This window comes from Eumetopias jubatus, unplaced genomic scaffold (assembly GCF_037043125.1).
Source record: "Eumetopias jubatus isolate StellerSeaLion01/CBP00866 unplaced genomic scaffold, mEumJub1_p1.0 scaffold_2, whole genome shotgun sequence".
In the NCBI taxonomy this organism is placed as follows: domain Eukaryota; kingdom Metazoa; phylum Chordata; class Mammalia; order Carnivora; family Otariidae; genus Eumetopias; species Eumetopias jubatus.
This window is the reverse complement of record NW_028274808.1, coordinates 186,282,794-186,307,583: the sequence shown is the minus strand read 5'-3', so window position 1 is coordinate 186,307,583 and position 24,790 is coordinate 186,282,794. Positions and strand designations below refer to the sequence as shown.

General features: G+C 41.0%; 1 protein-coding gene across 4 annotated transcripts in view; it reads left to right on the top strand.

The window, feature by feature from the left end:
- The window catches only part of SLIT2 (slit guidance ligand 2), a 358,823-nt gene extending 337,075 nt beyond the window's left edge, over positions 1–21,748 (top strand). For all 4 annotated transcript variants that reach the window (XM_028088528.2, XM_028088519.2, XM_028088545.2 and 1 more), the window contains 7 exons: positions 3,258–3,395; positions 3,504–3,744; positions 5,145–5,275; positions 15,307–15,461; positions 19,678–19,969; positions 20,207–20,418; positions 21,507–21,748. In XM_028088528.2, the coding sequence (XP_027944329.1) occupies positions 3,258–3,395; positions 3,504–3,744; positions 5,145–5,275; positions 15,307–15,461; positions 19,678–19,969; positions 20,207–20,418; positions 21,507–21,748 (1,411 nt within the window). The remainder of the gene's footprint in view (positions 1–3,257; positions 3,396–3,503; positions 3,745–5,144; positions 5,276–15,306; positions 15,462–19,677; positions 19,970–20,206; positions 20,419–21,506) is intronic.
- The last annotated feature ends 3,042 nt before the right edge of the window (positions 21,749–24,790 follow it).

The following is a 24,790-nucleotide window of genomic DNA, read 5'->3' as shown; positions in this document are numbered from 1 at the left end:
ATGTCACAGGGCTTTGTGCATCATAATTACAAGATAAAGAATCCATAGGACTTAAAGGAAACTATTAAAAAAATAAGGGAGTTTGTCTTCAAAAAGACGACTCCTTAATTCAATATCTTCTCTTTTTTTTGTTGTTTTTTTTTAATCTGGTAAGAAAAACATTTTAATGTATTTTCAATTCAAATGACTTTAGCAGATTTCCTATAGATGCCACCCCTTATTTGGTTTACCCTGACACCCCAGTACCATGAGGAATGGGACTCAGGAAGACAGGCAGGCTTTCTTTAAATTCTCTTACCATCGATTAAATTACACACGCAGAAGTGCATCTTACTGGCTTATGGGCAAGCTGATTTGGACACCCATTATTTTCAGCAATAATTTGTGAGCTTGTTTTATAGCTGTATTAGTTTAGCAGAACGCAGGTAAAGTCACGGTGTATGCTGTTACTCTCATATTGTAAGCAACTGCACATTTTGAGAGAGGGAGTTGCAAAAAAGAAAATGGGCTTAAAACCCAAAACTATATGAAGCTGCTAAAGAAAACCTCTACTGACAAATGTTGTTTGGACAAACTGTACTGTTTCTTCAAATTCATTTTCTTATTACTAAGCTGCAGAGCTGGTTTTACTTTTCTTGCTTTATTATATACCTCATAAATCTCTTAAATTACTTTGAGATATTTTTAGACCGTGATATGCCATAAGTAGTATTCAAGCATGCGTCTTTCTTAGTCAGCTGTTGGGCTTTTCCACCGAATAATTTATGCTTTTTGCTTTCTTCATCACTTCTTGGCAGATAATAGAGTTGAAGGAGTGGGAGAGGTTTTATTGATAATACAAACCTTAAGGAATTCTTAATTAAATATTTTCTTCTGTTTTGAAATTTGATCTGAGGAGCAAGAGAAAGACAAAAAAAAAAAAAAAAATGGTGGTCAAAACGTGACTCCAAGTTCTAATGGCTTGAAAAATAGTATTTGTTGAGAAGAGAATATAAAATAGCTCTTAGCCACTAGTGGTGAGTTTGTGGTTCTTTTATCTTTTACTTTGATTTCTTTTCTCAGATAAATAATTCAGAGTGTTTCAAAGCATTTCTTCTTTCTTTTAATGCCTGGCATTTCAGTGGTTCTGCTCACATTAACATTGATGGAAGCTCTCTCCCCAGACTTTGTCCATCTATTTGAGAACGTATTTGGCCACTTAAGATCCATTTAACTTCAGATGTGTTGTTTACTTTGCTGTGTTATGATTTAGTATTAAAACCACTGGCTCTTGAGCAAGCATGCTTCTGCAGTGAGCTCATTTTATTTCCTAATTCATACATGCAGAGCTGAAAGTCTGTTCTCCTCAGAGTCTATATACCCCCATTTATTTTAATTCATCAGCCCTCTGGTAACTCTTAAATCCTGATTTTGCAGTTTTCAGAGAAAACCCTTGGTGTTCAGTAATGTCCACATTCACTTCGGCATTTTTTAATTATCCTCATTCATTTAAATCCTAATGGCTTTGAAATAGAAAACTGGAAAATTAGTCAAGACTAAACCACAAAGACTTTTATAGAATTATGAAGACTTAATAGAATTATTGTTTAAATCCTTACCATTTATTGATCATGCATTATATATCAAACCACTATACTGAGTCTTTTACAGATAGTGTTTTATTTAATCTTTTAACAAACACGTGGAAATTATTTTGTACCGTGAGGAAGACATGAACACCTAGGAGGTTTAAGTAAAGTTAGTCAGGATTGCATAAATGTAGAGATGAAGTCAGGATACAAACCCAGTTCGTGTAACTGCAAAGTCCAAATTCTATAAAGCTAAATAAACTGTAGGTTCCTGGTTTGTTTGTTTTTTTCTAGAGTCAGTGAGCCCTCTCTTAAACCCCAAACAGAAATGCTCATGGAAGCCCTACATGTAAAACTAATAAATCCAACAGGAGAGTGTTGCGGGAGACAGGTGGGAAGCAGGAAGCTGCCAAAAGCCTCCTTCCCTTCTCTGGTCCCTTATCGCTCCCTCAGAGCATCTTTGAAAACCACTGCACCTGCCACGCTGCTTTTTCCTCCGGCGACTATAGAGTGCTTCATCCTTCAGTGGTTAGAAATCCAGGCTCTCTTGCTAGATTGCTTGGGTTTTCTACCTGGCTGTGGCACTTACAAGTTGAATGCCCTTGGGTAAGGTCCTTAACCAGTCTGTCCTTCAGTTCCCTCATATGTCAAGTGAAATAGTGGACCCTGGAGCAGGATTCAACGAGTCCAGGACCCTGGAGAAGGATTCAGTGAATCCACATATGCCAAGTGGTTAGAACAGGGCATGGCACGGAGGACGCACTCCAAGAACGCCAGGTGTATATTCTCTCTGGTTCTTCACCGTCGGTGCGGCTGGGACCCCTTCTTCCCTTCTGCCCCTAGAGTAAACAATCGAGCTCAGAGCTGTCAGTGGGATTGACCCCAGGAATTTTTTTTTTTTTTTATCAGTTTCCCTGTTCTACTCCATTAGGTCAGCCCAGCTCTGACATAAGGAGTATCTGGACTCATTATGAATTAGGGTGTCCAATGTTGACATAAATTTTTTTTCATAAAATTGTATTTTACTCCAATACATCCCTTCTCTACGAGAAAACAAAACCATTAATTATTTTTAAAATATGTTTAATATTCTTAGTAAATTTTACAACATAGCTTTTTTTTTTTTTTGGTTTCCACTGTTCAGAGGAATCAGAGCAAATGAAAACAGAGGACACTATAGGCAAAAATAGTGGGGACAGAGGGAGGGAGGGGAGAGAGGATGGAGGAGGGAAGGAGGGAGAGGAAGGGAAGGAAGCTGGGGGAGGGGGGAAGGAAGAGGGAGGGAGGAGGGGAGCAGAAAAGCAAACACGAGAGGGAGAAGGGAAGAAGCAAGGATGGGTGGGAAGGAGGAATACAGGCACAATTCTGTGCTCACTGGGATTGTGGATGGACGCCATCATCATAGTCCTAACCATCCCTCCGACAGATCACAGTGAGAAATCATGGAATAAGTTTCCTAGGCATCCATTCATTCCAGGGCTCTATCACTCTGTTCACGTGAGTTTTGCATTTTTTGCTTTCATTTTCACTTACTTTTATTGAAGTATAGTTGACACACAATGCTACAGTGGTTTTAGGTGTACTCAGTAAGTTTGTAAAGACAGTGCCAATTTTTCTAGATGAAATGCAACTGTTTTACTTACTTTGGCTGAGTTGGGTGTGAAACTATGTACGTGCTTGCTCAAACAGGTGCGACTGCACACCAGGGTATGTGGGTGAGCACTGCGACATTGACTTTGATGACTGCCAGGATCACAAGTGTAGAAACGGAGCCCACTGCACAGATGCAGTGAACGGCTATACGTGCATCTGCCCTGAAGGTTACAGGTAAAAGTAGAAACAGAGGTTTGTATTTAGAGTTCGGTCTCACAGAAAGGTTTCAACTCATCTCGGCAATTAAGTAAAAACAATGTGCTGTTGCTCTGTTTTCTTTAGTGGCCTGTTCTGTGAATTTTCTCCACCCATGGTCCTCCCTCGAACCAGCCCCTGTGATAACTTTGATTGTCAGAATGGAGCCCAGTGCATCATCAGGATAAATGAGCCCATCTGCCAGTGTTTGCCGGGCTACCAGGGAGAGAAGTGTGAAAAGTTGGTCAGCGTGAATTTTGTCAACAAAGAGTCTTATCTTCAAATTCCTTCAGCCAAGGTCCGGCCTCAAACGAACATCACCCTACAGGTAAGCTGTGCACACCCCCCCCCCCCCCAGCAAGAGCTGATTTCATCCTCAACCACCTTCCAGTTCAAATCATCAACATCCATGGTGGTTCAGGAGTGATTTTTTTCTTAAAGAGACAGTTACCATCCTCATAACAAAGAAAATGCTGTGTGAAAAGCTTTATTCTTCTCTCCAACATTTGTGTTTTTCAAAACTACAGGGGAACCAGGTATTTTTATTCAGTACTTGATTGTGAAACACAGAGAGAACAACAAAACATGTTTTGTGCTCTGGTGAATGGGGCAGGGGCTCTGCAAGGGGTGGGGGCTTTTCTTAGGAGACCTGAAGGTGAGGAGAGCAGCAGTGAGACCACACCTTGACAAAACATTCAGCCAGTGCCTTTGAACTCTTACGCAGAACCTTTACTAAGTGACATGAGGGCGCCTAGATGGCTCAGTCTGTTAAGCGTCTGCCTTCAGCTCAAGTCATGATCCCAGGGTCCTGGGGTTGAGCCTGCTCAGCCAGGAGTCTGCTTCTCCTTCTGTCTCTCTGTTCCTCCCCCCGGCTTTGGTTCTCTCACTCACTCTCTTTGTCTCTCAAATAAAAAATTTAAAAAAAAAAAAAAGTGACATGAATTGAACAAACTCAAATGTTATTGTAAGACTTTTCACCAAGTCACCTGTCCCTTTGAGCAAGTTAGACTCGTGCCGAGGAGGTGAGACTAGATGAGGAGTTAGGAATTCAGGACACATGGGGCAGATTGGGGCTGCATGTTTGTTTTTTGTTTTTTGTTTTTTTTTAATCTGGTAAGAAAAACATTTTAATGTATTTTCAATTCAAATGACTTTAGCAGATTTCCTATAGATGCCACCCCTTATTTGGTTTACCCTGACACCCCAGTACCATGAGGAATGGGACTCAGGAAGACAGGCAGGCTTTCTTTAAAAAGCCTGTCTCCCTCCCTTCCAACATTTGCCTCACCAGATTGTTACGAGACGGTACCTAGCAGGGTTCAGGTGTAAGTCCCAATTTTTACCAAACTGGTCCTTTAAAAGCCCAAAAAGGCCAAAAAGCAGGAGAAAAACAGAGATTTTCTCCTGTTCATGCCCTCACAGTGATGAATAGGAGCAAAAAGACCGGGTAAATGAAAACCTCCAGCAGAGAAAGTTTTAGGTACGTCCCAAGGTATTTCCTTAAGTATCTGTTACTGGTTTTGTTTTTTAATTCTTTATGAACTTATCTGCATCAAAATAATTTAGGAACAGGTCACCTTTCAAGTCCTCATTTCTGTCTGCCTTGCATTGTTACTTTCTCACAGCCATAAGGGAAAAATCAGCTAAGAGTAAAAACTCTGCACTGAGCAGTCTGGCTTCTTTTTGGTGACTGTGCATCCTACTAATGTCAGGGTTACTTCCTACCAGATTGCCACAGATGAAGACAGCGGAATCCTTCTGTATAAGGGCGACAAGGACCATATTGCCGTCGAACTGTACCGGGGACGGGTCCGTGCCAGCTACGACACCGGCTCACACCCGGCTTCTGCCATTTACAGGTGAAGGTCTCTCAGTAACTGGTAGAGGTGAAAAGTGGTTCAGTGAGAAGCCGTGGCTCCTCTGTTATTCTGTAATGGCGAGAGGAGGGAATAATTGGGCTATAGCAGCCATTATGATAAGTGTATTACTTAGAGGCCTGGCAGGAACAGATGTCATGCTCAAGTTGGATAATGGAGGAGAGATTCTCAAGGGGACTTCTTATAAAGATTGTTAGCGTGCAGTAACTGGGGGGACAGTAACGAGGGATACAGCTACCCCCCCCATGCGTGAAGGGGTGAGTGGGGGCAGCAGTTATGGAAATCCATGCTCAGAATAGGACTTGTGTCTCTGACTGCCTGGCAGCCGCTGTGACCTTCAGTGAAGGGATGAAGTCAGTCCTCAGAGAAGGCACCGGGGTTTTTAAATATCCAACCTCACTCTTCTTCTGCCCGACATGGCCCTGCCTGGGCTCCCCTTTGACCAAATCGGATTCCAGAAAAAAAGAAATCCGCTGATTGCAATAATATAGTTTGCTCATGAGCCTCCCAGGGCCCAGAGCAGGGTGAAGACAGGTGGAGAGTAGCTCTAGAGAAGAACCTGCAAGATACCCAGTACAGTGAGTCATTTAACATTACCTTTCATGCAACGCATATTTACTGAGCACCTACTATGTGCCAGGCACGGATCCAAGCTTTAAGGAGCAAAGACCTTGCTCTTAGGGAGATTACACAGAAGAAGCCAATGGACACATACGATATGTGATTGGCAATGTTATTTAATTTGCAAGTTTTCTAATAATGTAATAAGATTGATGATATTTTGAAGTTATGAAAGGAGTGGTATTCATGGGACATAAATTTTGCTGGAATGGGACATAAATTTTGCTGGAAATGTGCTTTTTGCATAAGATTAACCTTCAGAGCCTTCTGTTGGATCTCAACAACAGTTCACTATCATCTTACACCAAGTTACCTAGTTTACTTATCCACCTGTAGAAGTAACTGACACCAGTTAGAGCAAGGTCACCAAGTCATATACGGTCAGTTTCTTTTCAGGCAGGTAGCTTAAATAAACTAATCAGGCCAGTTACTAGAGAAGAATATGTTCTCATCATTTGACTCTTGAAAAGATCTAACTTAAAAAGTTACATTGAGGTTGGTAACATAACAGGAGCCTTTGTGTCTGGAGTGAACTAAACGCAAACTTTTGTCAAAACAGGGCCAGACTACATCCACACAGTTCTCCCTGAATGCTACCATGGGAAAATGTGGGCTCCAGTTTTACCAGAACTCTTATTTTTCAAGGAAAGGAATAAATTTGGATTTTTTTTATATAAAGTATTCCATCCTTTAAGTATTGATTGACATTTTTGTTAAATACCGTATGTGGTGAACAAAATGCATCTGTAAGCCAAACATGATCGGCAACAAATTTCGGGGCATTGACTAGGACATAAAGTTGGAGAAACTGGCCTCTACATTATTGATGTATATATTGATGTGCTTCAAAAGCCTTCTCATCCTATTTGAGACTTTATAACAGTTCCAGGAAAGTAGATTCCAATTGGTGAGTCCTTTTGGTGGTGAGCTAACCCACTTGGGAATATATAGAGCATGGAAACAAACACATAATTACTGGTTTCCAAATGGAATATGAATTTCATCTCCAAGTGGTGATGAATTAATGCCAACATTTTAGATATTGCTAGGCCTTAAATTATGTAGCCTCAATTTGTTTCAGTCCATCAAAAAGTTTCGGAATATTGATTTTGTGCTCCATTTTTTTTTTTTTTTTTTACTTTTTTGTTCTATTATATGCAACAGAAGAGCATAGAACTCTCTGAAACCATAGTAAAGGTTCTTGAGGTTGGCTTATTAAAGTTAGTGTTCACATAAAATATACTTAAAATGTTTCTAGATAAGTTGTAGAAACCCACATGATTATATCACAATGAGAAGTTACCATAAAGAGCTTGTTTTGAGTTTATATTCTTAACCATTTTTGCCTAACAAACAGTACAGCGTACCATGGGATGTTTACAAAAAAAGAATAATATCACATGGCACACTTTTCATTATGAACCAGAAGTCTACTTCTCTGTTTGCAGATCATCTAATGGAGACATCTTGGTTTATGGTTTATGGCACAGAAACCAAGAAAAGTTATCACATTATTTTTAAGGAAAAGAAAAGCAGCAATTACCTAGGACTTAGGTAGAGAGATGATTGATTGATATGGATTATGTATATAAAATGTGCATATTACATATAGATATATAGATATAGATATATTCATACACCATTATGAAATAGAAAAAATGCTTCTTTGAAATAGAAGCTATAGAGAAAAATTAAATTATTTCAACACACTAGGAGATTTAACCTTTGACAAGTAAAAAAACATAGTGGCTAAGATATGTTTTCAGACCTAGGCTTGGCCAATTACTAGTGGATAAACTTGGAGCAGATACTTAATCTTTCTGTGACTCAGAAATCCTGTCTATAAATAATAATACAGCACATACCTGGTTAGGTCCCTCTGAGGATGAAATTCCAAACTCAGCTCCATGCTCATTTCTCCACTCACATTGTCCTCATTCTCATCTATGTTATAGCAAGACAGGAAAATTTTTCTGGTATCTCTTTCTGGAGTATAGCAGAGGACTTCTAGCCTTATACCATAACACGAGAAGTACAGGTTGTTTACATCGTCTATAGAGCGCTGTTTGAAAATAACTATCCAGATTACAAATATACTCCTTGACCTCCGAAATCCCCTTTCTGGGAATTTATGCTACAGATAGACCTGAAGATAATTGATATGTGCACATGTACTCACCGTGGCATTGCTTGTAAAAACAAAAGTTAGGAAACAGCCCAAGTTTCCATCTAAATAAACTATGGTACATCCACACAATGGAATGTACTGTTAAAAAGTAAAGGGAAGGAGGGAGGGAGGAAGGAGGGGAAGGAGGGGAAGGAGGAAGTTCTCAGTCGGTTGAGCGGCTGCCTTCGGCTCAGGTCATGATCCCGGGGTCCTGGGATCGAGCCCTGTGTCAAGCTCCCTGCTCAGCGGAGAGCCTGCTTCTCCCTCCCCCTCTGCCTGCCTCTCTGCCTACTTGTGCTCTCTATCTCTCTGTCAAATAAATAAATAAAATCTTTAAAAAAAAAACAAAAACAAAAACAAAAATTGAATAGAAAAGAGCAGATGCTTTAAAGACAGCCTGCCTTGATTCAGTCTCAGCTCTGCCATCGATTCACTGCGTGCCATGAGTAAATTGCATAAGCTCTCTGGGTATACCATTTACCCTGGTAAATGGGTATAGTAAATCATAGTTCCATCTTTGTAGGATTGTAGTAAGAATTTTATGATTTGATACACAAGAAAATATTTAGAACAACACATACCAAATAGTAAACAATGCTAGCTATTAGGATCATAAAGTTAGAATGTCCAAAATGTAGTTCATTTCCTTTGCTTCACCCAAACCCATGTCCCTGTCATTCCTAATTTCATTGAGAAGCAGCACCATCTTCTTGGGCACATAAGTGTAATGGAGTTATTCTTACTCTTTTTCTTTCCTTTACCTCCAACTTGAAATTTGTTCCAAGTCTTAACTCTGCTCCTACTATTTTCTGGTATTTATTCAAATGCCTCTGACCTGGCTCAGGACTTACTAAAATGTGACCTCTGATGACAGATATTACCTCTCCATCATTATAAAGAAACCCATCAATAACATGTTGCCATCAGCTTCCCATAAATTGCTTAACAATTATTATGTTTGGTTGAATTAAATGTTCGAATCTTGATGTGTTTCTGTTTTACATAACATTATTAAAAGTACACTAATGTTTTAAAAGGGAGTATTTTTACATATGCTTACACCAGAGAATTTGTTCAGTTTAATGGCATGATTTTATGTTATATAACATTGACTTTAGTGAAAACTCATTTTCCAAATTGTGCATTATTTAATGTGCTGTTGGAAAATTGCTTATGGGAATAATTTTGTGTATCAGGTGTGTCTTTTCAGTTGCCTGGTTACTCTTCAACATGGATGGAGATGGATTTTGTTTATTTTAGTAAATGAAATCTGATAAAATTAGGGGAAAATAATTCTACATTAAGTTCTGTATTTTTTTATTTTTTTATTTTTATTTTTTAAAAGGCTTCATTTTAGATGCCTTTAGATTTCAGTGTGTTAAATGAATTGATGTGAGAACCATGATTTCATGGAATTATGTCTAGAGAAAGTACTTAACACAGCTTTAAGTGTGTTTAAGAGAACCCAAGATGTAGTAATTATTCCTTCTTCCCAGTACTGAAGTAGCATGTGCACATTTTCTCATTTTATTTCTTCTATCGGACAGAAGTCCAACATTTCTTACAGACCTGCATAGTGCTCACAGACCTGCTCACTGCAGGCAGTGGTGAGAAGCTATTGTTTTCCAATAACGTGCGTCAAAATCGCCCAAAAAGTGTGTTAAAGAACAGATGACTGGTCCACCTCTCGTTTCTGATTCAGATCTTGGATGAGCCCCCAAAGTTTTTCATTGTTACAAGTTCCCAGGTGATGCTCTGGTCACGGGAGCACAATTTGAGAACCACTTGTAGAAAAGGAATATATTTGAGCTGTGCTCTGAGAGGCGGTGGTGTGCATCTCTTCCCATATCCAGAGTCCAAGACCTCATGCTTGAGGTTGGCCTTGAAACCAGCCCTGCTGGGAATACGTCCACCACTGAGGTCCACAAATGCTACAAGTCCGGGCTCTTTTTCTTATCTCAGAGAGCCAGTTGTTATATATTTGCCAGCATCCTGCTGTCTGAGGAATCAGCAAAAACAGAGATGACATAAGCTACTTAACAAGTGAATAAAGTAGAATATCACACACATGCCGAATTTTTATAGTGCTTAGCGAATAGCATAAAGAGCAACTTGGTAATAATGCCATGAACGAATGACAGCCCTCAGATAGGGGTGGAGTGACACATTTTTTTTCTCAAGTAGACTAATAATTGCCCTTCAGAGTGACTTTTTTTTTTCATCTAAATAGGCAGAAACTTTAAAAAAATTAATAAAAATGGCATGCTTCTTTCTTTAGATTCAGATTAATGTAATTTTCCAAACCAAACAGCTTCTTTGGAAACACGGTCAATGACTGTTTAACAATGAGGAAATCAGGCTTCCAGTTATGGGATGAGTAAGTCATGGGGATAAGAGGCACAGTGTGGGGAGTATAGTCAGTCTTACTATAATTACGTTGTGTGGTGACAAATGGTAGCCGCACTTGTGAGTACAGCATAATGTTTAGAGTTGTTGGATTACTGTTTTGTACACCTGACATGAATGTAACATTGTGTCAACTAGGCTTCAGTTTTTAAAAATTAATTAACATTTTTCAATGTGGAAATGAGATGAACCATCTTACAGAGGGGAGGACTGTACCATGCATTGAACAGATTTGGTATTTAGGGAACAGTACAACATCAGGGGACTTATCCCTGCCAATTGTTAGGTTTGGTTGGCTATATAGTCTCTGGGTTATGCAATTTACAGGTTTACATTAAAAAAAAAAAAGGAGGAGGAGGGGGCGGAGGAGGAGGAAGCAGAAGAAGAGAATTGAGTCTCATTGGAGAGATAGACAATAGAATATCCTCGGTCTCATGTCCAAGACACACACTCAGCCATTCTTGGTATGTCATATGGGAAGGCAGCACTGTTTGCCAGCTTTGGAACTTTGAGCAAGTTACTTCACCTCTTAGCACTTCCATTTCCTCCCCTAAGCAGTTGGAATCGTACCTGTTTTTCACATGTGGCTGGGAGAATTGGAAGTAACAAACATAAAGCCCCTGCTGTCGTGCTAGGCACAGAGTGGGCTCACAGTAATTGGTGATGTTGCGAGTTTATGGCTATTCTTGATGCTCAGATATCCAGATAATGAAGAATAAATGCAAATGTTATTGCCTTACGTGGGACTCTTACTGTATGTTCAAATGTACAAGTCCCTTTTTATTTTAGTGCATTTTTATTTAAATGAGGTAATTTGCCTCAAAAGTACTTATTAAAATGTAACTTGACTTGATCCATCAGTCATGTTGTAAAACATCCTTTTGAAAACTCTTATGCACATGCAATTAATACCTTTAATCTCCTTTGACCTCCTATTCCTTTTGATTTGAATAGGTAGGCAGGGAAATGTTGTATTACCATCCCCATTTCACCTCATCCGGGAGCTAATCAAAATGAGATGACCAGTTGAATTTGTCTGGTGTCTGACAGAATATGCCAACAGACACTTTGAATTTTTAAGGTGAAAAGCTAGAGCTCACATAAGCCAAGTGAACTGCTTCTCTTTATTAAACTACTGAATTACCTTAAGATTTATGCCTGAGACAGAATTATAAAAATGCCACTGTTGATGTGTCCTGCATAAAGAAAGAAAGAAAATCAGAGGCAAGTTAGAGCCCCTCTTCTTTTAATCCCTGAGTTTTTAAGCTCTTTTTCTATAGCCAACCACAAGACCAAGCTTTGTTTTCATACATCCACTTAGAAATTCAAGAAACCAAAATCTCCGCTAATAGGTAAGTGTAGTAAAACTAAATAGATAATAGTGGCAATAAATTCAATGTACATTCCCAGGGGGAAAGGCTCAGTGTTAAGTGGTTCACTTGCAACTCTCCTGAGTCATCAACTGTATAGTTCCCTGGGGAGTAGTGAAAGAGAGCTTATCAATACTTCTCAGAAACCAAAAGGATGTTATGCACTGTGAGTGGTTAGGTAGGAATGACCGTGATAGACTGTAAAATTGAGGATGGTTCAGTTGTATCATGTAACAACTGGTGTGTCAACCGCTGCTTTTATTTTAAAGAACATATAATAGGCAAAGGATTTCTGGACATCCCCTGGTTAATCTCATGCTTTAGAAGGCAGCATGAAACACCGATTTTAGAATATTCTTAGTTCGCAAATATTCTCTTTAGGCCCATACACATGCTATCATCCTAAAACACAAAGAGTCTAAAAATACTAACTTTGTAATACTTTTCTGTCAGAAGCCATGGTGAGGCCTCATTTAATTCCAGGGAAATATAAATGGAATCAGGCTTAGTGATAACTCTGGCCAAGTTCAGGAATGATCAGATTAGACATTTAAAACTTTGGGAAGGAAAAACATCTAATCAGTCTGAATTTCACTTATAATTGGGAAAATAGAATCCAAATCCATGTTTGAAGTCTATATACCTTATAGGCATTCTCATAACCTTCAAACACTTATTATGAAATTATTACCTTTTTTTTTTTTACAATTCCATGATTTCTGGTAAATATACCAATTTGTGCAACCATCATATAAGGTTATTTTCCATAGAACTTTATTCTTGGGCTATTTGGGAGAAAAATCACCTATTAAAGGCTTGTTAGTGGTGAGAACACATGCCATTGGTATAGTACTAGGTACTTTTCAGGTTTTTTTATTGTAAAAGTGGTGCATAATAATTAAAAACACATACTCTAGAAACAGAGATTCTGGCTTCAAATCTCATTAGCCACTGGCTGTGTCATGTTGAGTACCCTAAGTGCCCAACTCTTAGGGCTGTTGTGATTCTTAATGACTTAAGACACATAAAGTTCTTAGAACACTACCTGGCCTATAGTATGTCCTATGTGATTCTTTGGTCTTAGTATTTTCATTTCCCTGATGAGGAAAATGACACAGAGAAAAATGTCCTGAAGTCACACTAATGCAGTGTCACACTAATCCAATGTCACACTTCTAATGACACTTGGGACAGGCTGAACAAGATGTACCTCCCAGCATTGCCTTTAGGATATGGCTACTGAAAAAATCCAAATTTTTAAATAAAATGCATATTTTAGATATCCTTCCCTAAGTATGCTTGAAGCCTCTTGACTATAACTGTAAACCAGTTAGTAATTACTAAAAAACTCTATGTTATTCTTGGGGCACCTGCGTGGCTTCGGGTCCAGAGACTCTATCCCTGGGTCCTGGGATCGAGCCCTGCGTCAGGCTCCCTGCTCCGTGGGAAGTCTGCTTCTCCCTCTCCCACTCCCCCTGCTTGTGCTCACTCTCTCGCTGTCTCTCTCTGTCAAATAAATAAATAAAATATTTAAAAATAAATAAATAAAGTAGCTTACTCTGTTGTACTGCATCAAAGCACTGTCATTAGTGATGACATACCAAGATTGATGGTCAAGACCAGTGTGAGACCAAGAAACCATTTTCCAGTACAAATGGCCTTTTCTTTGCAAATCTAAAGGAAAAAAGAGGTCCCGTTAATATTTATGATTTAATCAAGGTCAATGTTCATAGAGCAGTCCTTTAAAACCACTTACATGCTATATATGATCACAAAGGAAAAGCAGTTGGTCACCCCTCTCTCTATATATATCTTCATTTTAATATTTTACTTAAAACTTTAATAACTTGAACAAGATATGCCCCAAAGAAGTTATTCTATTTCTGCCAGCCTTTAGCATTATTTTATAATTCATATCAAAAAGAAAGCTAACTAATTTCTTCCTGAAGATACTGAAATAATACTGGATTATTTATGTGATGACGGTGGTAGTGATGGTGATACTGATATCTAACACTTAACTTTGCACTTTCTATATCTGGATGTTTCACTTTGCACTTCTTAAAAATCATTTCATAGAGACCTCAAATTAATCATCAGAGGGAGAAATATTTATTAGCCTTAACTGAAGAGAAGACTGAAGTGTGTAAGCAATTCAGTAACTTATCTAAGGTGAAGACATTTCATAAATGCAAGACCAGGATTCAAATCCAGGTTTATCTGACTCCAAAATCTGTATGCGTAACAATTAGTTGATATTCCCATCCAGTATCTTCCCTTAGAAGACAGTCCTATTTAAGACCACTGACAGTTGGTATGCAACTTTATTTAGTAAATGATTTTCATGCATTTTGTTTCCTCTGTTGGTTTTACTGGTATAAAGTGTTGGGATAATTAAATTTGTAGAGGGTAAAAATATTGATTGGCATATTAATATTTATCATTTAAAAAAGATGATATCTGAGACAGGTTATCAAAGATCCCTGTACATGTGGACTCTTACAACCACTTAGGACCAGCGAACTTCAGATGTTTTCACAGTTCTGCAGAATGGTTTATACTGTGGTCGAATCACGAAAACCTTTTTAATCTCTGTTGGCAAACAAAGGAATATTATTAGACACCTGTGGTGAGAACGACACAGAAATGTCAGTACATTTTTCTATTATTTTCCGGGCTTGCCCTATTTGCAAATTTAAGTATCAGCACCCAGAAATTTAAGCCATCGTCTTATGGAGGGGATACTAGGTATTCACAGTTTCTCTATCCTATGCTCCCGTATTTCCATGTTTGAGCCTTTTTGTTTCAGACTTCCTAGTCAATATACCAGTATATTAGCTCTTTAATATTCACTATTTATTTTTGACCCCAACTTCCATTTTGCCGTATTTTTGCCTCCATGGTGAGAGGTAAGTATATCCCTGACACTGCTGTGTATGGACCCCATTTTCTGCGTTGGTCCCGTGCTCGTCTTTGCCTGCTGCTAACACTCGTGTTAGATTTATAACCACACTTCAAAGCCATATGGCACCTTCCTGCTAATCATGCCCAACTTCCTCTTATTTTCAATCCCCATTTTTCATTTACCTCAGTTTCTTCATCTTTTTGTTTTTATCCATTTTATGAATTTCCATAAGCCCTCTCAAATTTTAGAATGACTGTTAGACCTGGCCCTGGAAGAATATGATTGGATAGTGATTAAATGTACCCATTTCCACTTCTCCCAATAGGAAAACAAGCTTAATTGGTATCCATTCCTAAGAAGTAGAAACTGATTTGTATCTCCCTGAAATATCTTCTATTTTTAAGTCATCTATTGGTCTTTATCTTTATTAATTCTAGGTAGGTGTATCTTTTCCTAAGAAGTGCTTATTGGAGTTTGTATTTTAACTTCTTTGGGTTAATAAAAGGAAAACTGAAGCATCAGCTAAGTTACTTTTCCTTTGTAGCGTGGAGACGATCAATGATGGAAACTTTCACATTGTGGAGCTACTTGCCCTGGATCAGAGTCTCTCCCTCTCCGTGGATGGAGGGAGCCCCAAAATCATCACCAACTTGTCAAAGCAGTCCACTCTGAATTTTGACTCTCCCCTCTATGTAGGAGGTAAGATCTGTTCCAAATCCAGTAAGTCCCCAAAAACCCTGTGATTCTCATCCTAGACTAATTCTGAAATTGTTGATCCCTGGTGTCATGGCCGTCGACCCATAGTGATCAATCACTAAAAGATGGACAGCAAGGATAGAAAAGAGCAAGCGCTGGATGTGTGTTAAGAGACCTGTTTTGTGTCTGTCTCAACCTATTAATAACCAATGTCATGGTTGGACAGGTTCTTGTGGTTCTTGTGATGACTGCAAAGTACCCATCAGCAATAAGCATCAGGAAACTTTGAAGAAAAACTAGAGGTTTATTACTTACAAGACCTGAAAATTATACAGCACACCTGTGGCCACACAGCAAGCTCTTAAGGAAAAAGAGAGTGAGTGAGAGAGCGCATGTGTGAGAGCAAGAACACACAGGCCTGGAGTGCTGCTTTTATTGTGTCATGCTATAAAGAAAAAGAAAAAAGTTCTGTCAGATCTTACCATCTAGATTGTCTGTGCTACCGGTTGCCAACTCATAGATGGTAGGAATAATTATTAACAAAATCAAATGATGAATGAATGAACAAATGAATTAAATATTCAGCTTGTATTGGGGTAACAGGAAGTACTTATGGTTAGCTAAGACATTACGGTGAGTGCACAAGACAGAGGGTTGGGAAGGTGGACTACGGGTTGGAATGATAGAGTGAAGATTCTGGACTTTATTTGTAACCAACCAGAAGGCAGTTGAGGAACAGGTGAAGAACAGAGATGTGGGCAATGTTCTGAAGGAGCCCAGAGGAGAGGACCCACAACGGAGAGAGCTTTCCTCTATTGGGGGAAAGGAGGGGAAATGGAAACTGGAGATCCAGAATTTCAGTTTCCAGGCAAAGGAGCAAGAAAGCATATGATGTTGAATTGAGTAGCATTGAATTAAATCACATTGGATTGAGGTGAATTGAGTGATAAAATTAACTCATTTTACAGAGACGTAAGCTGAGGTTCCTGCGCAGGTCAGTGTAACTGATTTGCTCAGCAGGACAGGCATTTGCACAAAGTTTGCACTAATTTTCTGCAAAATAGTAACCTTGGGATTCTACATATCTATGTTATCCCTTCAGAGACTTCCTTGAAAGCATTTTTGGAATTGTCCTGAAAGTCCAAAGCACTTCTGTATTTTTGTAATTTTCAGCATTTGAAGATCTTAACATTTTGAAAGAATTTTGGATTTTTAGAAACCATTAAAAATCTTGGTTCAGTTCCATAAATATTTATTTAGTACCTACCATGTGCTGGAAACAAAGTCAACATACATATAAGGGTTACAACGTTGAAAAAGAAATAGCCCTCCTTTGCCCAGGGGAGTGGGAAAAGCCGACATGTCTTCAAGGAACCATAGTGCATTGGAATAAAAGTATTGCATACTAAGTCTGCTCAGCAAGTTGACTGATCTCATTGCTTCATGGGAATCACAACTAAGAGATGCATTTAAAAACAAGCCTCCATTTCTTGCCTGCACTACTGTTAACAGCCATTCCATTGGGATGGGTAAAGCAAGTCACACATAGATATACCTGTGGTTTGAAAGAAAAGAAATTATACTCACTGAACACATTTGATTTGTCCAACACAATGCTTCTTTACAGTCTTAATCCTCAGAGACTTTAGGCACCAGGTATGATTTTTTGTTTCATGATCCCGAAGGGACAGCCACAAGGACTTTACAAAACGTGTCCAAGTTCACAGAGCTATGAAGTAATAGAGACCTCATTTGAGTCCAGGTCTGGTCTGTCTGACCCCAAAGCCATCTGTCTGCATTTCCACTCACTTTTTAACATAGAGCAGAAAGGGAAGCAATCTAGGTTTTGTGGCTTTTTGTTTATTTCTGGACTTGTCCTTCACTTGATTTATTGTGCTTTCATCAGAAACAATTTCACTGAATCTTGTAAAACTCCTTTATGATGCAGTGAGGAGGGGTGGGGGGACCCTACAAAACGGGAGTGCTTAGGTCAGAACATTTCTCAAAAAAGGAAAAAAAAAAAAAAGCTTTACATTCCAAACTGAAAAGTGCCAATCTTTCTTAGGATAGAGGGTCTGGAAGAATCCAGATAGTACCTCTGTCCATCCAGGCCTGAAGGAAGCCTCACTGCCAGAGAACCTAGTGGGCCCATTTCCTTCCAAATCAGAGCACAGGGTAATTCAAATTTAAAAAAAAAAAAAAATACAATGTAATCATAAGATCCCAGCCCTGAATTCGAGGTGGCAAAGGCAGAAGAACCTGACTTAGCAAAGGAGAAGGACCTTGGTAACTAAGCTCATCTTTTTCTCCAAATTTGAATACGCACATGTCTGAAAAAAAGACCATCCCTGTTTGGACTTAAAGTCCACACATTTATGATGAATGGATATGATAGCGTTAGAAGAACTTATCCCAGAACAAAGAATTTTCTTTCACTTGGGCTTTCCTGGAAATGGTACATTTCCGATTTTTTGAGCCTGCTCTAGAAAGCAACACTGTTCCCAAGGCCAGACGGACATGGACTAAATGTCTGAGGTCATGGAAGTTCAAAGCCAAGACCCCTAATTCGGTACCTGTCGAAGCGTGACCAGGGAGCACTTGCATCAAAATCAACCAAGCTGGGTGTTAACATTTAGATTCCTGCACCCCACCCCTTCCTACCAGTTAGACTCAACGCGAGCAGAGAATTTGGCCTGGAAAGCCGCCTTCTGAACATGGACCTTTGGTGGATCTCGGAAACAGTTGTTCTGGTCCATCCACTCATGCTATGGACGAGAAGACTAAGCCCCACAATGGTTGGAAATAACTGGCTCATGCCTACACAGACCAACAATGAAGACATTGACCTTGAGCCGACCTGGTGGTTTTTTGTATATCTGCCTGTCTGGTGTTGATGCTGCTAGAACCCAAACATGGCTCCTTTGAATAGAGAAAGTGATACTGCCAGAAGGCAGGCCCCATCATTGCTGAGGGTCCCAGTCTTTAGAATCAACCAGCCAACCCTCTGGAGAGTGAGAACGGAGTCTTTCCCAGCCTGTACCCTCCAGCCAGTAGCTCAGAGCCCAGGCAGAGCGAGGCGGTAAGCGCCAGGGGCAATCATCAGCCACCCTGAAGGCCTCTGGCTCCCTCCCCTTACCCCACTACAGTCTGGATGTTTGCCTGGGGTAGGATCCTATCCAGGAACTATTTCAGGGTCTGGCTTAGGCCATGGAAAGATTCCTCAGTTTTGCCAAATGAAGGTTACCAGATGACTGTCACCAGTGGAACTTATATATGCAAAGACTGCAAATTCTGTTTTTGGAGGAATTTCTTTTGTATTCCTGATTTCTTGGCATATGAACGTTTCACTCTCAATTAGCAAGAAAATGAAAATGACGTGAATGAGGTGCTGCCATGATAGGAAGCATGGGTGAGCTTCTCAGACGCCAACCAGCACCGCTGGGCTCAGGATGTTGCCGGTGGTGAGCCGGATTGGTTGCCAGCTTAGAATTTGGCAGGGCTGGTGTGAAAGGTCACTGTGAACCCAGATCTCACCCCCTCAGACTGGATGGACGGAACCATGACCCTAGAGATTGCGAGGCTCACTCATCCGCTGATCTGCAGCCTGGTCTTATTGGGTGACATTGAGCATGTCGCCTCAGGTATCACTGCGCTTTCTGGAGCTCGGCTTCCAGGGCGTGTGTCCGGGCTGAACAGGTGGCTGGAGAGAGGAGGGAGCCCAGATTTCTCCCCAATTCCTGATATTGCCTCTAGCTACAGTAGGTCTGCTTTCAGGTTTTATACATTGACGCCTCCGTATAAGGTTTTATTTGAAACAAATGTGAAAAATTAAGAGACTGGCCGCCAATGAACTTAGTTCTTTATTCTAGCTGTGCATTAGAATTGCCTGGAGCATCTTCCAAAAATCAAATGCAAACAAAGAACCAGCCGTCTCTTCTCCCTTCCCCCACGCTGCCCAGATAACCCGATGAAGTAGGTCTGGGTGGAGGTTCCAAGTTCAGTATTTCTCCGATGATCTCCGGTGATTCTAACGTGCAGCCAGGTGGAGGGAGAACCACAGGCCTGGAAGCTGATGATCTCTGGTTGTCCTAAAGGAGTGTCACCCTGACTGCCACCTTGCTGGCAGAGCTCAAAGGGTCTGGCCGGTGGGGGCCAATTGCTGAGGATCTCCCCCCCCGCAACCAAAGAGCCGAACCTCTGACCCGGTGTCCCTCCGCAGGTATGCCAGGCAAGAACAACGTGGCCGCGGCACTGCGCCAGGCTCCCGGGCAGAACGGAACCAGCTTCCACGGCTGCCTCCGCAACCTCTACATCAACAGCGAGCTGCAGGACTTCCGCAAGGTGCCCATGCAGACCGGCATTCTGCCCGGCTGTGAGCCGTGCCACAAGAAGGTGTGCGCCCACGGCACGTGCCGGCCCAGCAGCCAGTCGGGCTTCACCTGTGAGTGTGAGGAAGGCTGGACTGGGCCCCTCTGCGACCAGAGGACCAATGACCCCTGTCTTGGAAATAAGTGAGTTCGAGCTGCACACATACACATAAACCCCAGCCCTCAAAACAAAAGCCAGGAAGGGAGGGAAAGAGGGACAGAGGAAGAAGGGAAGGAGACGAGGGGGAGGGGAGAGAGAGAGAGAAGAGAAGGAAGTCAGCCCCTTGGACCAACTCCTTCCTACTGCTTCCATCACCCTTCCTCCATTCTTATCCCCTCTGCCTAATGCACGCGCATTCTTGCCTTCCTCCTCCACTGTAGGTGTGTGCACGGCACTTGCTTGCCCATCAACGCGTTCTCCTACAGCTGTAAGTGTCTGGAGGGCCACGGGGGTGTGCTGTGTGATGAAGAGGAGGATCTGTTTAACCCCTGCCAGGCGATCAAGTGCAAGCATGGGAACTGCAGGCTCTCGGGACTGGGGCAGCCCTACTGTGAATGCAGCAGTGGATACACCGGAGACGGCTGTGACCGAGGTAAGCCGACCGACCTGGGCACCACCCTTTGAAGCAAGAGCCCCCCCCCCCGCCATCTTTGAAAAGAGAGAGAAAGGGAGACAGACACACAGAGGAGTGAGATGAGGAACACCGGGTCTAGGCATGGCCTGTAGTTGCGGCCGTTGATTGATTTCCCAGCGGCAGGAAGGCACCAGATGTGAAATGTCCTCAACCTCCACAGCCGGAATTGACACGGCCTTCAGTGATGTGCCGTGAAAAAATACTCCTTTTTACCTTTTGGTGCAGCACATTTACTTCCCTGCCTTCTTTCCTTTACCTGCCATCTGCATCCATTTATATAATTAATTCATCCCTGGCACAGAGAAGAGGCAGCTCATAATTCTGCTCTAGGTTTAAGACAAAGTCACCTTTGACCTTACAGTCAACTGATTGATCACAGCGCCGCGTGCAGGTGAGAGGGATGGAAACGTGCCGACTCGCGGGCCCACCTTTCTCCTTCTCCCCTGTCTGCGTGACCAGAAGGCGCCTCGCCCCCAGCTGGCAGGCCTTGCGGTCCGCGTGTCGGAGGGCCGAGGCCAGAGCAACGTGCCCGTGGGAGCTGTGAGCACATGTCTTTTTGAACTGGTTCATACCAGGGTAATTTATGAAGTTAGTGGAATGTTACTTGTATTAAGTAACAGATTGAATGATATTAAACCCCAGGTCTAATAAATTAAATTGCACACTCTCTGAAACGGCTCCTTGTGGTAAATGAAACCAGCTGTTAGTAGTGTAAAAACAGAAGACGTGCATTTCTGCAATAAAGGAAAAGATTTAGGAATCCAATTTTCTTGTCAGTCCAACAGCATAGTATTTATAGTCCACAGCAATAGTATTCACTTTGCAGAAAATAAAGGCCACCCCAACAACAACAACAAAAAGTATCTTTCAAGGAACAGCAAGCTGGGTCACCCGCCCGTTATATGGAGTATAAGCAGGCCCATGACAATCACGCTTACCCATGGCAAAGACAGCACCTCCTGAACCGGCTTGTGGACCTACAGCCCCTTTGTCGGGGACTCATAGCGACTGCCCTGAAAATGCTTGTGCTTCCTGTTCTTTTCTAGAAATCTCTTGTCGAGGGGAGCGGATACGAGATTATTACCAAAAGCAGCAGGGCTATGCCGCTTGCCAGACAACCAAGAAGGTGTCCCGGTTGGAATGCAGAGGTGGGTGTGCGGGAGGGCAGTGCTGCGGACCTCTGAGGAGCAAGCGGCGGAAATACTCTTTCGAATGCACTGATGGGTCTTCGTTTGTGGATGAGGTCGAGAAGGTGGTGAAGTGTGGTTGTTCCAGGTGTGCCTCCTAATCGTGCCCCTGGCACCTTGTGTCTTTGGGGAATGTTGTCTACTTCTCAACCGCGGTGGACTCATTAATGCTTCATAGTGGAAATATTTGAAATATATTGTAAAATACAGAACAGACTTATTTTTATTATGAGAATAAAGACTTTTTTTTTTTTCTGCATTCTGGAAAAAAAAAAAAATGCTTGAACTAACGCTTCCCCAGTGAGAGAGAAGTAGGAAGAGAGAGAGAACCCGGAGGCCTCGGCCCACGGGTGGGAAGCGTTGCGACGCGAATTCATCTTTGCAACATGCTGAAGACGAGGGAGAGCCGAGCTCCTGTGTGCTGCGTCACATCAGCACCCAGACCGTAAAGCCCCTGTGGCCTCGTGCCCGTCTCTGGGGCTCACGGGGACACACCGAGCACCTGTGTGGGATTGAGGATGGTTGAGGATGCAAGGTGGAGGAGTGGAACTCGAGAATTCACCCAACACGCGGTTGAGAAATATTCGGTGCAAAATAGTGTCCTTGAAGACCTGGGTTCTGTTCACGAGAGGGTTGGGAGAGCTAACCTAACAGGTGTATCTTCTTTTTAAACGTCAGCATGTTAGCAGAAGCAGCACACAAAAGTGTTTATCTACCGTTTTCCAGTATTAATTTTTTTGTAATATAAATGATAAAGGAGATGATAAAGAACCAATAGATTATTGATAAATAGTAATAATATGAATTTTTGTTTCTATGAGTTCAAAACAGCCCTATACAGTATGCAGTTCCAATGAGAAATATTTATTGTATCAAAGGACATTGTACTTAACATGGTAGGCCATTCTTTTACTGTTTCTCAATGCTTTAATATATATTAATTTATAATTGTCCTGATATTTTTGTATATTTTTCAAACTTAAAAATCAGGATTGGGGTGGGAGGGGTTGGCCATAGTACTAACATAGGCTGTTATATTGGGATAAATATGTGTTGATCGGTTTGTTTACCCTGACATCTGACCACTGGTGTCACCGACCTACTGGCCTCATTCAGGACACCTGCAGAGAGTATGTAAAGTCTATGCGTGAGACGGTCTTTGTACAGAAAGAAGGGGCCAGCCCCTCTGCAGCGTGTCCTCCCAGAACAGAAATGGTGTGTAGCAATCGACACTAGAAAAGTAGATATTTTACAAATTAATATTTCCTTGACATTTTTTGCCCTTTTATCAGGGGCGGGGGGTTGGGCAGAGAGAAAAGGCTGTAATGTCAAGAACTGTGATTTTCTTTTTCCAAACAATAAAGCTCCTTTATTACCTTAATGTTCCCATGTTAACGTTTGCTGCTAAATTACAATGTAGAATTGATAATGATTTATAGAGGACTGTGCTCTTCCCTTATGAAAATCCCAGGGTACCCTGTGAAGATGCAGCTGTTCCTTTCCAAAAACTTTTTTTATGCAGAAAATTAGATGTACATGTATAATTCAGTGTGCTTTGTCTTTCTCCAGACTAATATCAGTTATACTACTGATGTTTGTAAATTAAACAGATATTTACTTCACTAACAGCTTGGTGATTTTCTTAGAAAGTACAAAATATTTAGAGTCCCTCCTTAAGAATCTCTTCATCAAAGTGATACAGAATGGACAGGGAAGAAAACCTGTATCCTGTTGTTGACAGAAATTGTTTTATGATTAGCATATTGTTGGACCGGGGGACTTTGGAATGACCACATTGAAAGAGGTGGATAGAACACATCCTTTGCCATGAGAAAAGTACATATCCAACTAATTTCTTCCAAAAAAAATTATAAGGTGAAGTCTAACTAAACTACAAATGGTATTTTTGTTTTTGTTCTTCTTTCCCCTCAATTAGAACCAGATGGAAAACAATGAAAGACAAAGAGTGCCTTTCTCCACGAGCACTGGAGGCAAGGCTTAGAACAGGGAAAGAGCATGAATATTATTACTTAAGCACCACGCCGGAACTTCTTCATTTTCCTATAAGAAAATCCTGCACATGCGCACACTTATGCACACACGCACACAGATGCCCGTTTATTCATTTTTGTTTAAAATGTCTGTATTTTCATTGTATAAATATAGGGTCTTGGTAAAACATTTATTTATTCCCACTGTTTGTTTCATTTCTTTCCAAGGACTGGGAATCACTCATTAAACAAAGAAACATCTGCAAAGGTAACAGGAGTTAGATCTGTGTTTATAGGTATGTGTTATCTCAAGAGCCACTACTTTCGAGGGCTTATTATATTCCGGGCACTGTGACAAGGGCTTTATATGAAATAGCTCACTCTTCTCTCACTATGCACCTATGGGATGATTGGGATCCCATTTTGACACAGGCGTAAAGAGCTCGAAGGCAGAAGAGCTGCATTCACCACGGGGTCCATATTCAGGGGATAGAGGGGGGCATCCTCTACCACGGGACTTTTAAACCCTGAACCTTATTCCCACAGCACAATTATTCTCCCTACCGATCGTGTCAATTGAAGTGGTCGAGATTAGAGATGTTTGGTTTTCTGTTTGTGTTTTTTAAGGAAAAAAATGTGAAGTCTTAGTAGTTTCCTGACTGTATCCTTTCTCATTCCTGCTTCTAAGGGCACAAAACAGAATTATGATTGCCTGGGATTTGGGCTGAGTTAGCAAGTTTCTTAGGGGATCGTTTACCTCGTGATGAGACTACATTCGGTACAGGAGCCCTCCTTTGAGAAAATCCAATAGCCAAATAATTACTAGCAAATGAGACAAATTAAGGGCACTTATGCATGTTATAAAAAGCTCCACACTTATAAAGCCTTGACCATAGGATTCCTTTAAATAAGAAACTAATCTAGAGCATTTCCAACAGAATTCAATAGGTTAAAACAAAAAACATTTTGCCCATTTCAGAATCAAAGCTGTTACACACAACAATAGATGTTTGTAATCTGAAAAGATTTAAGTGATTAAACATCCCTAATATGTTTACTTTAAATTCTCACATGAGTTGAGGCACCATCAGGGGATTTGACATGTGTTCATTGAATAATAACTATCTCAATCTTTGGAATTTGTGCTCACCC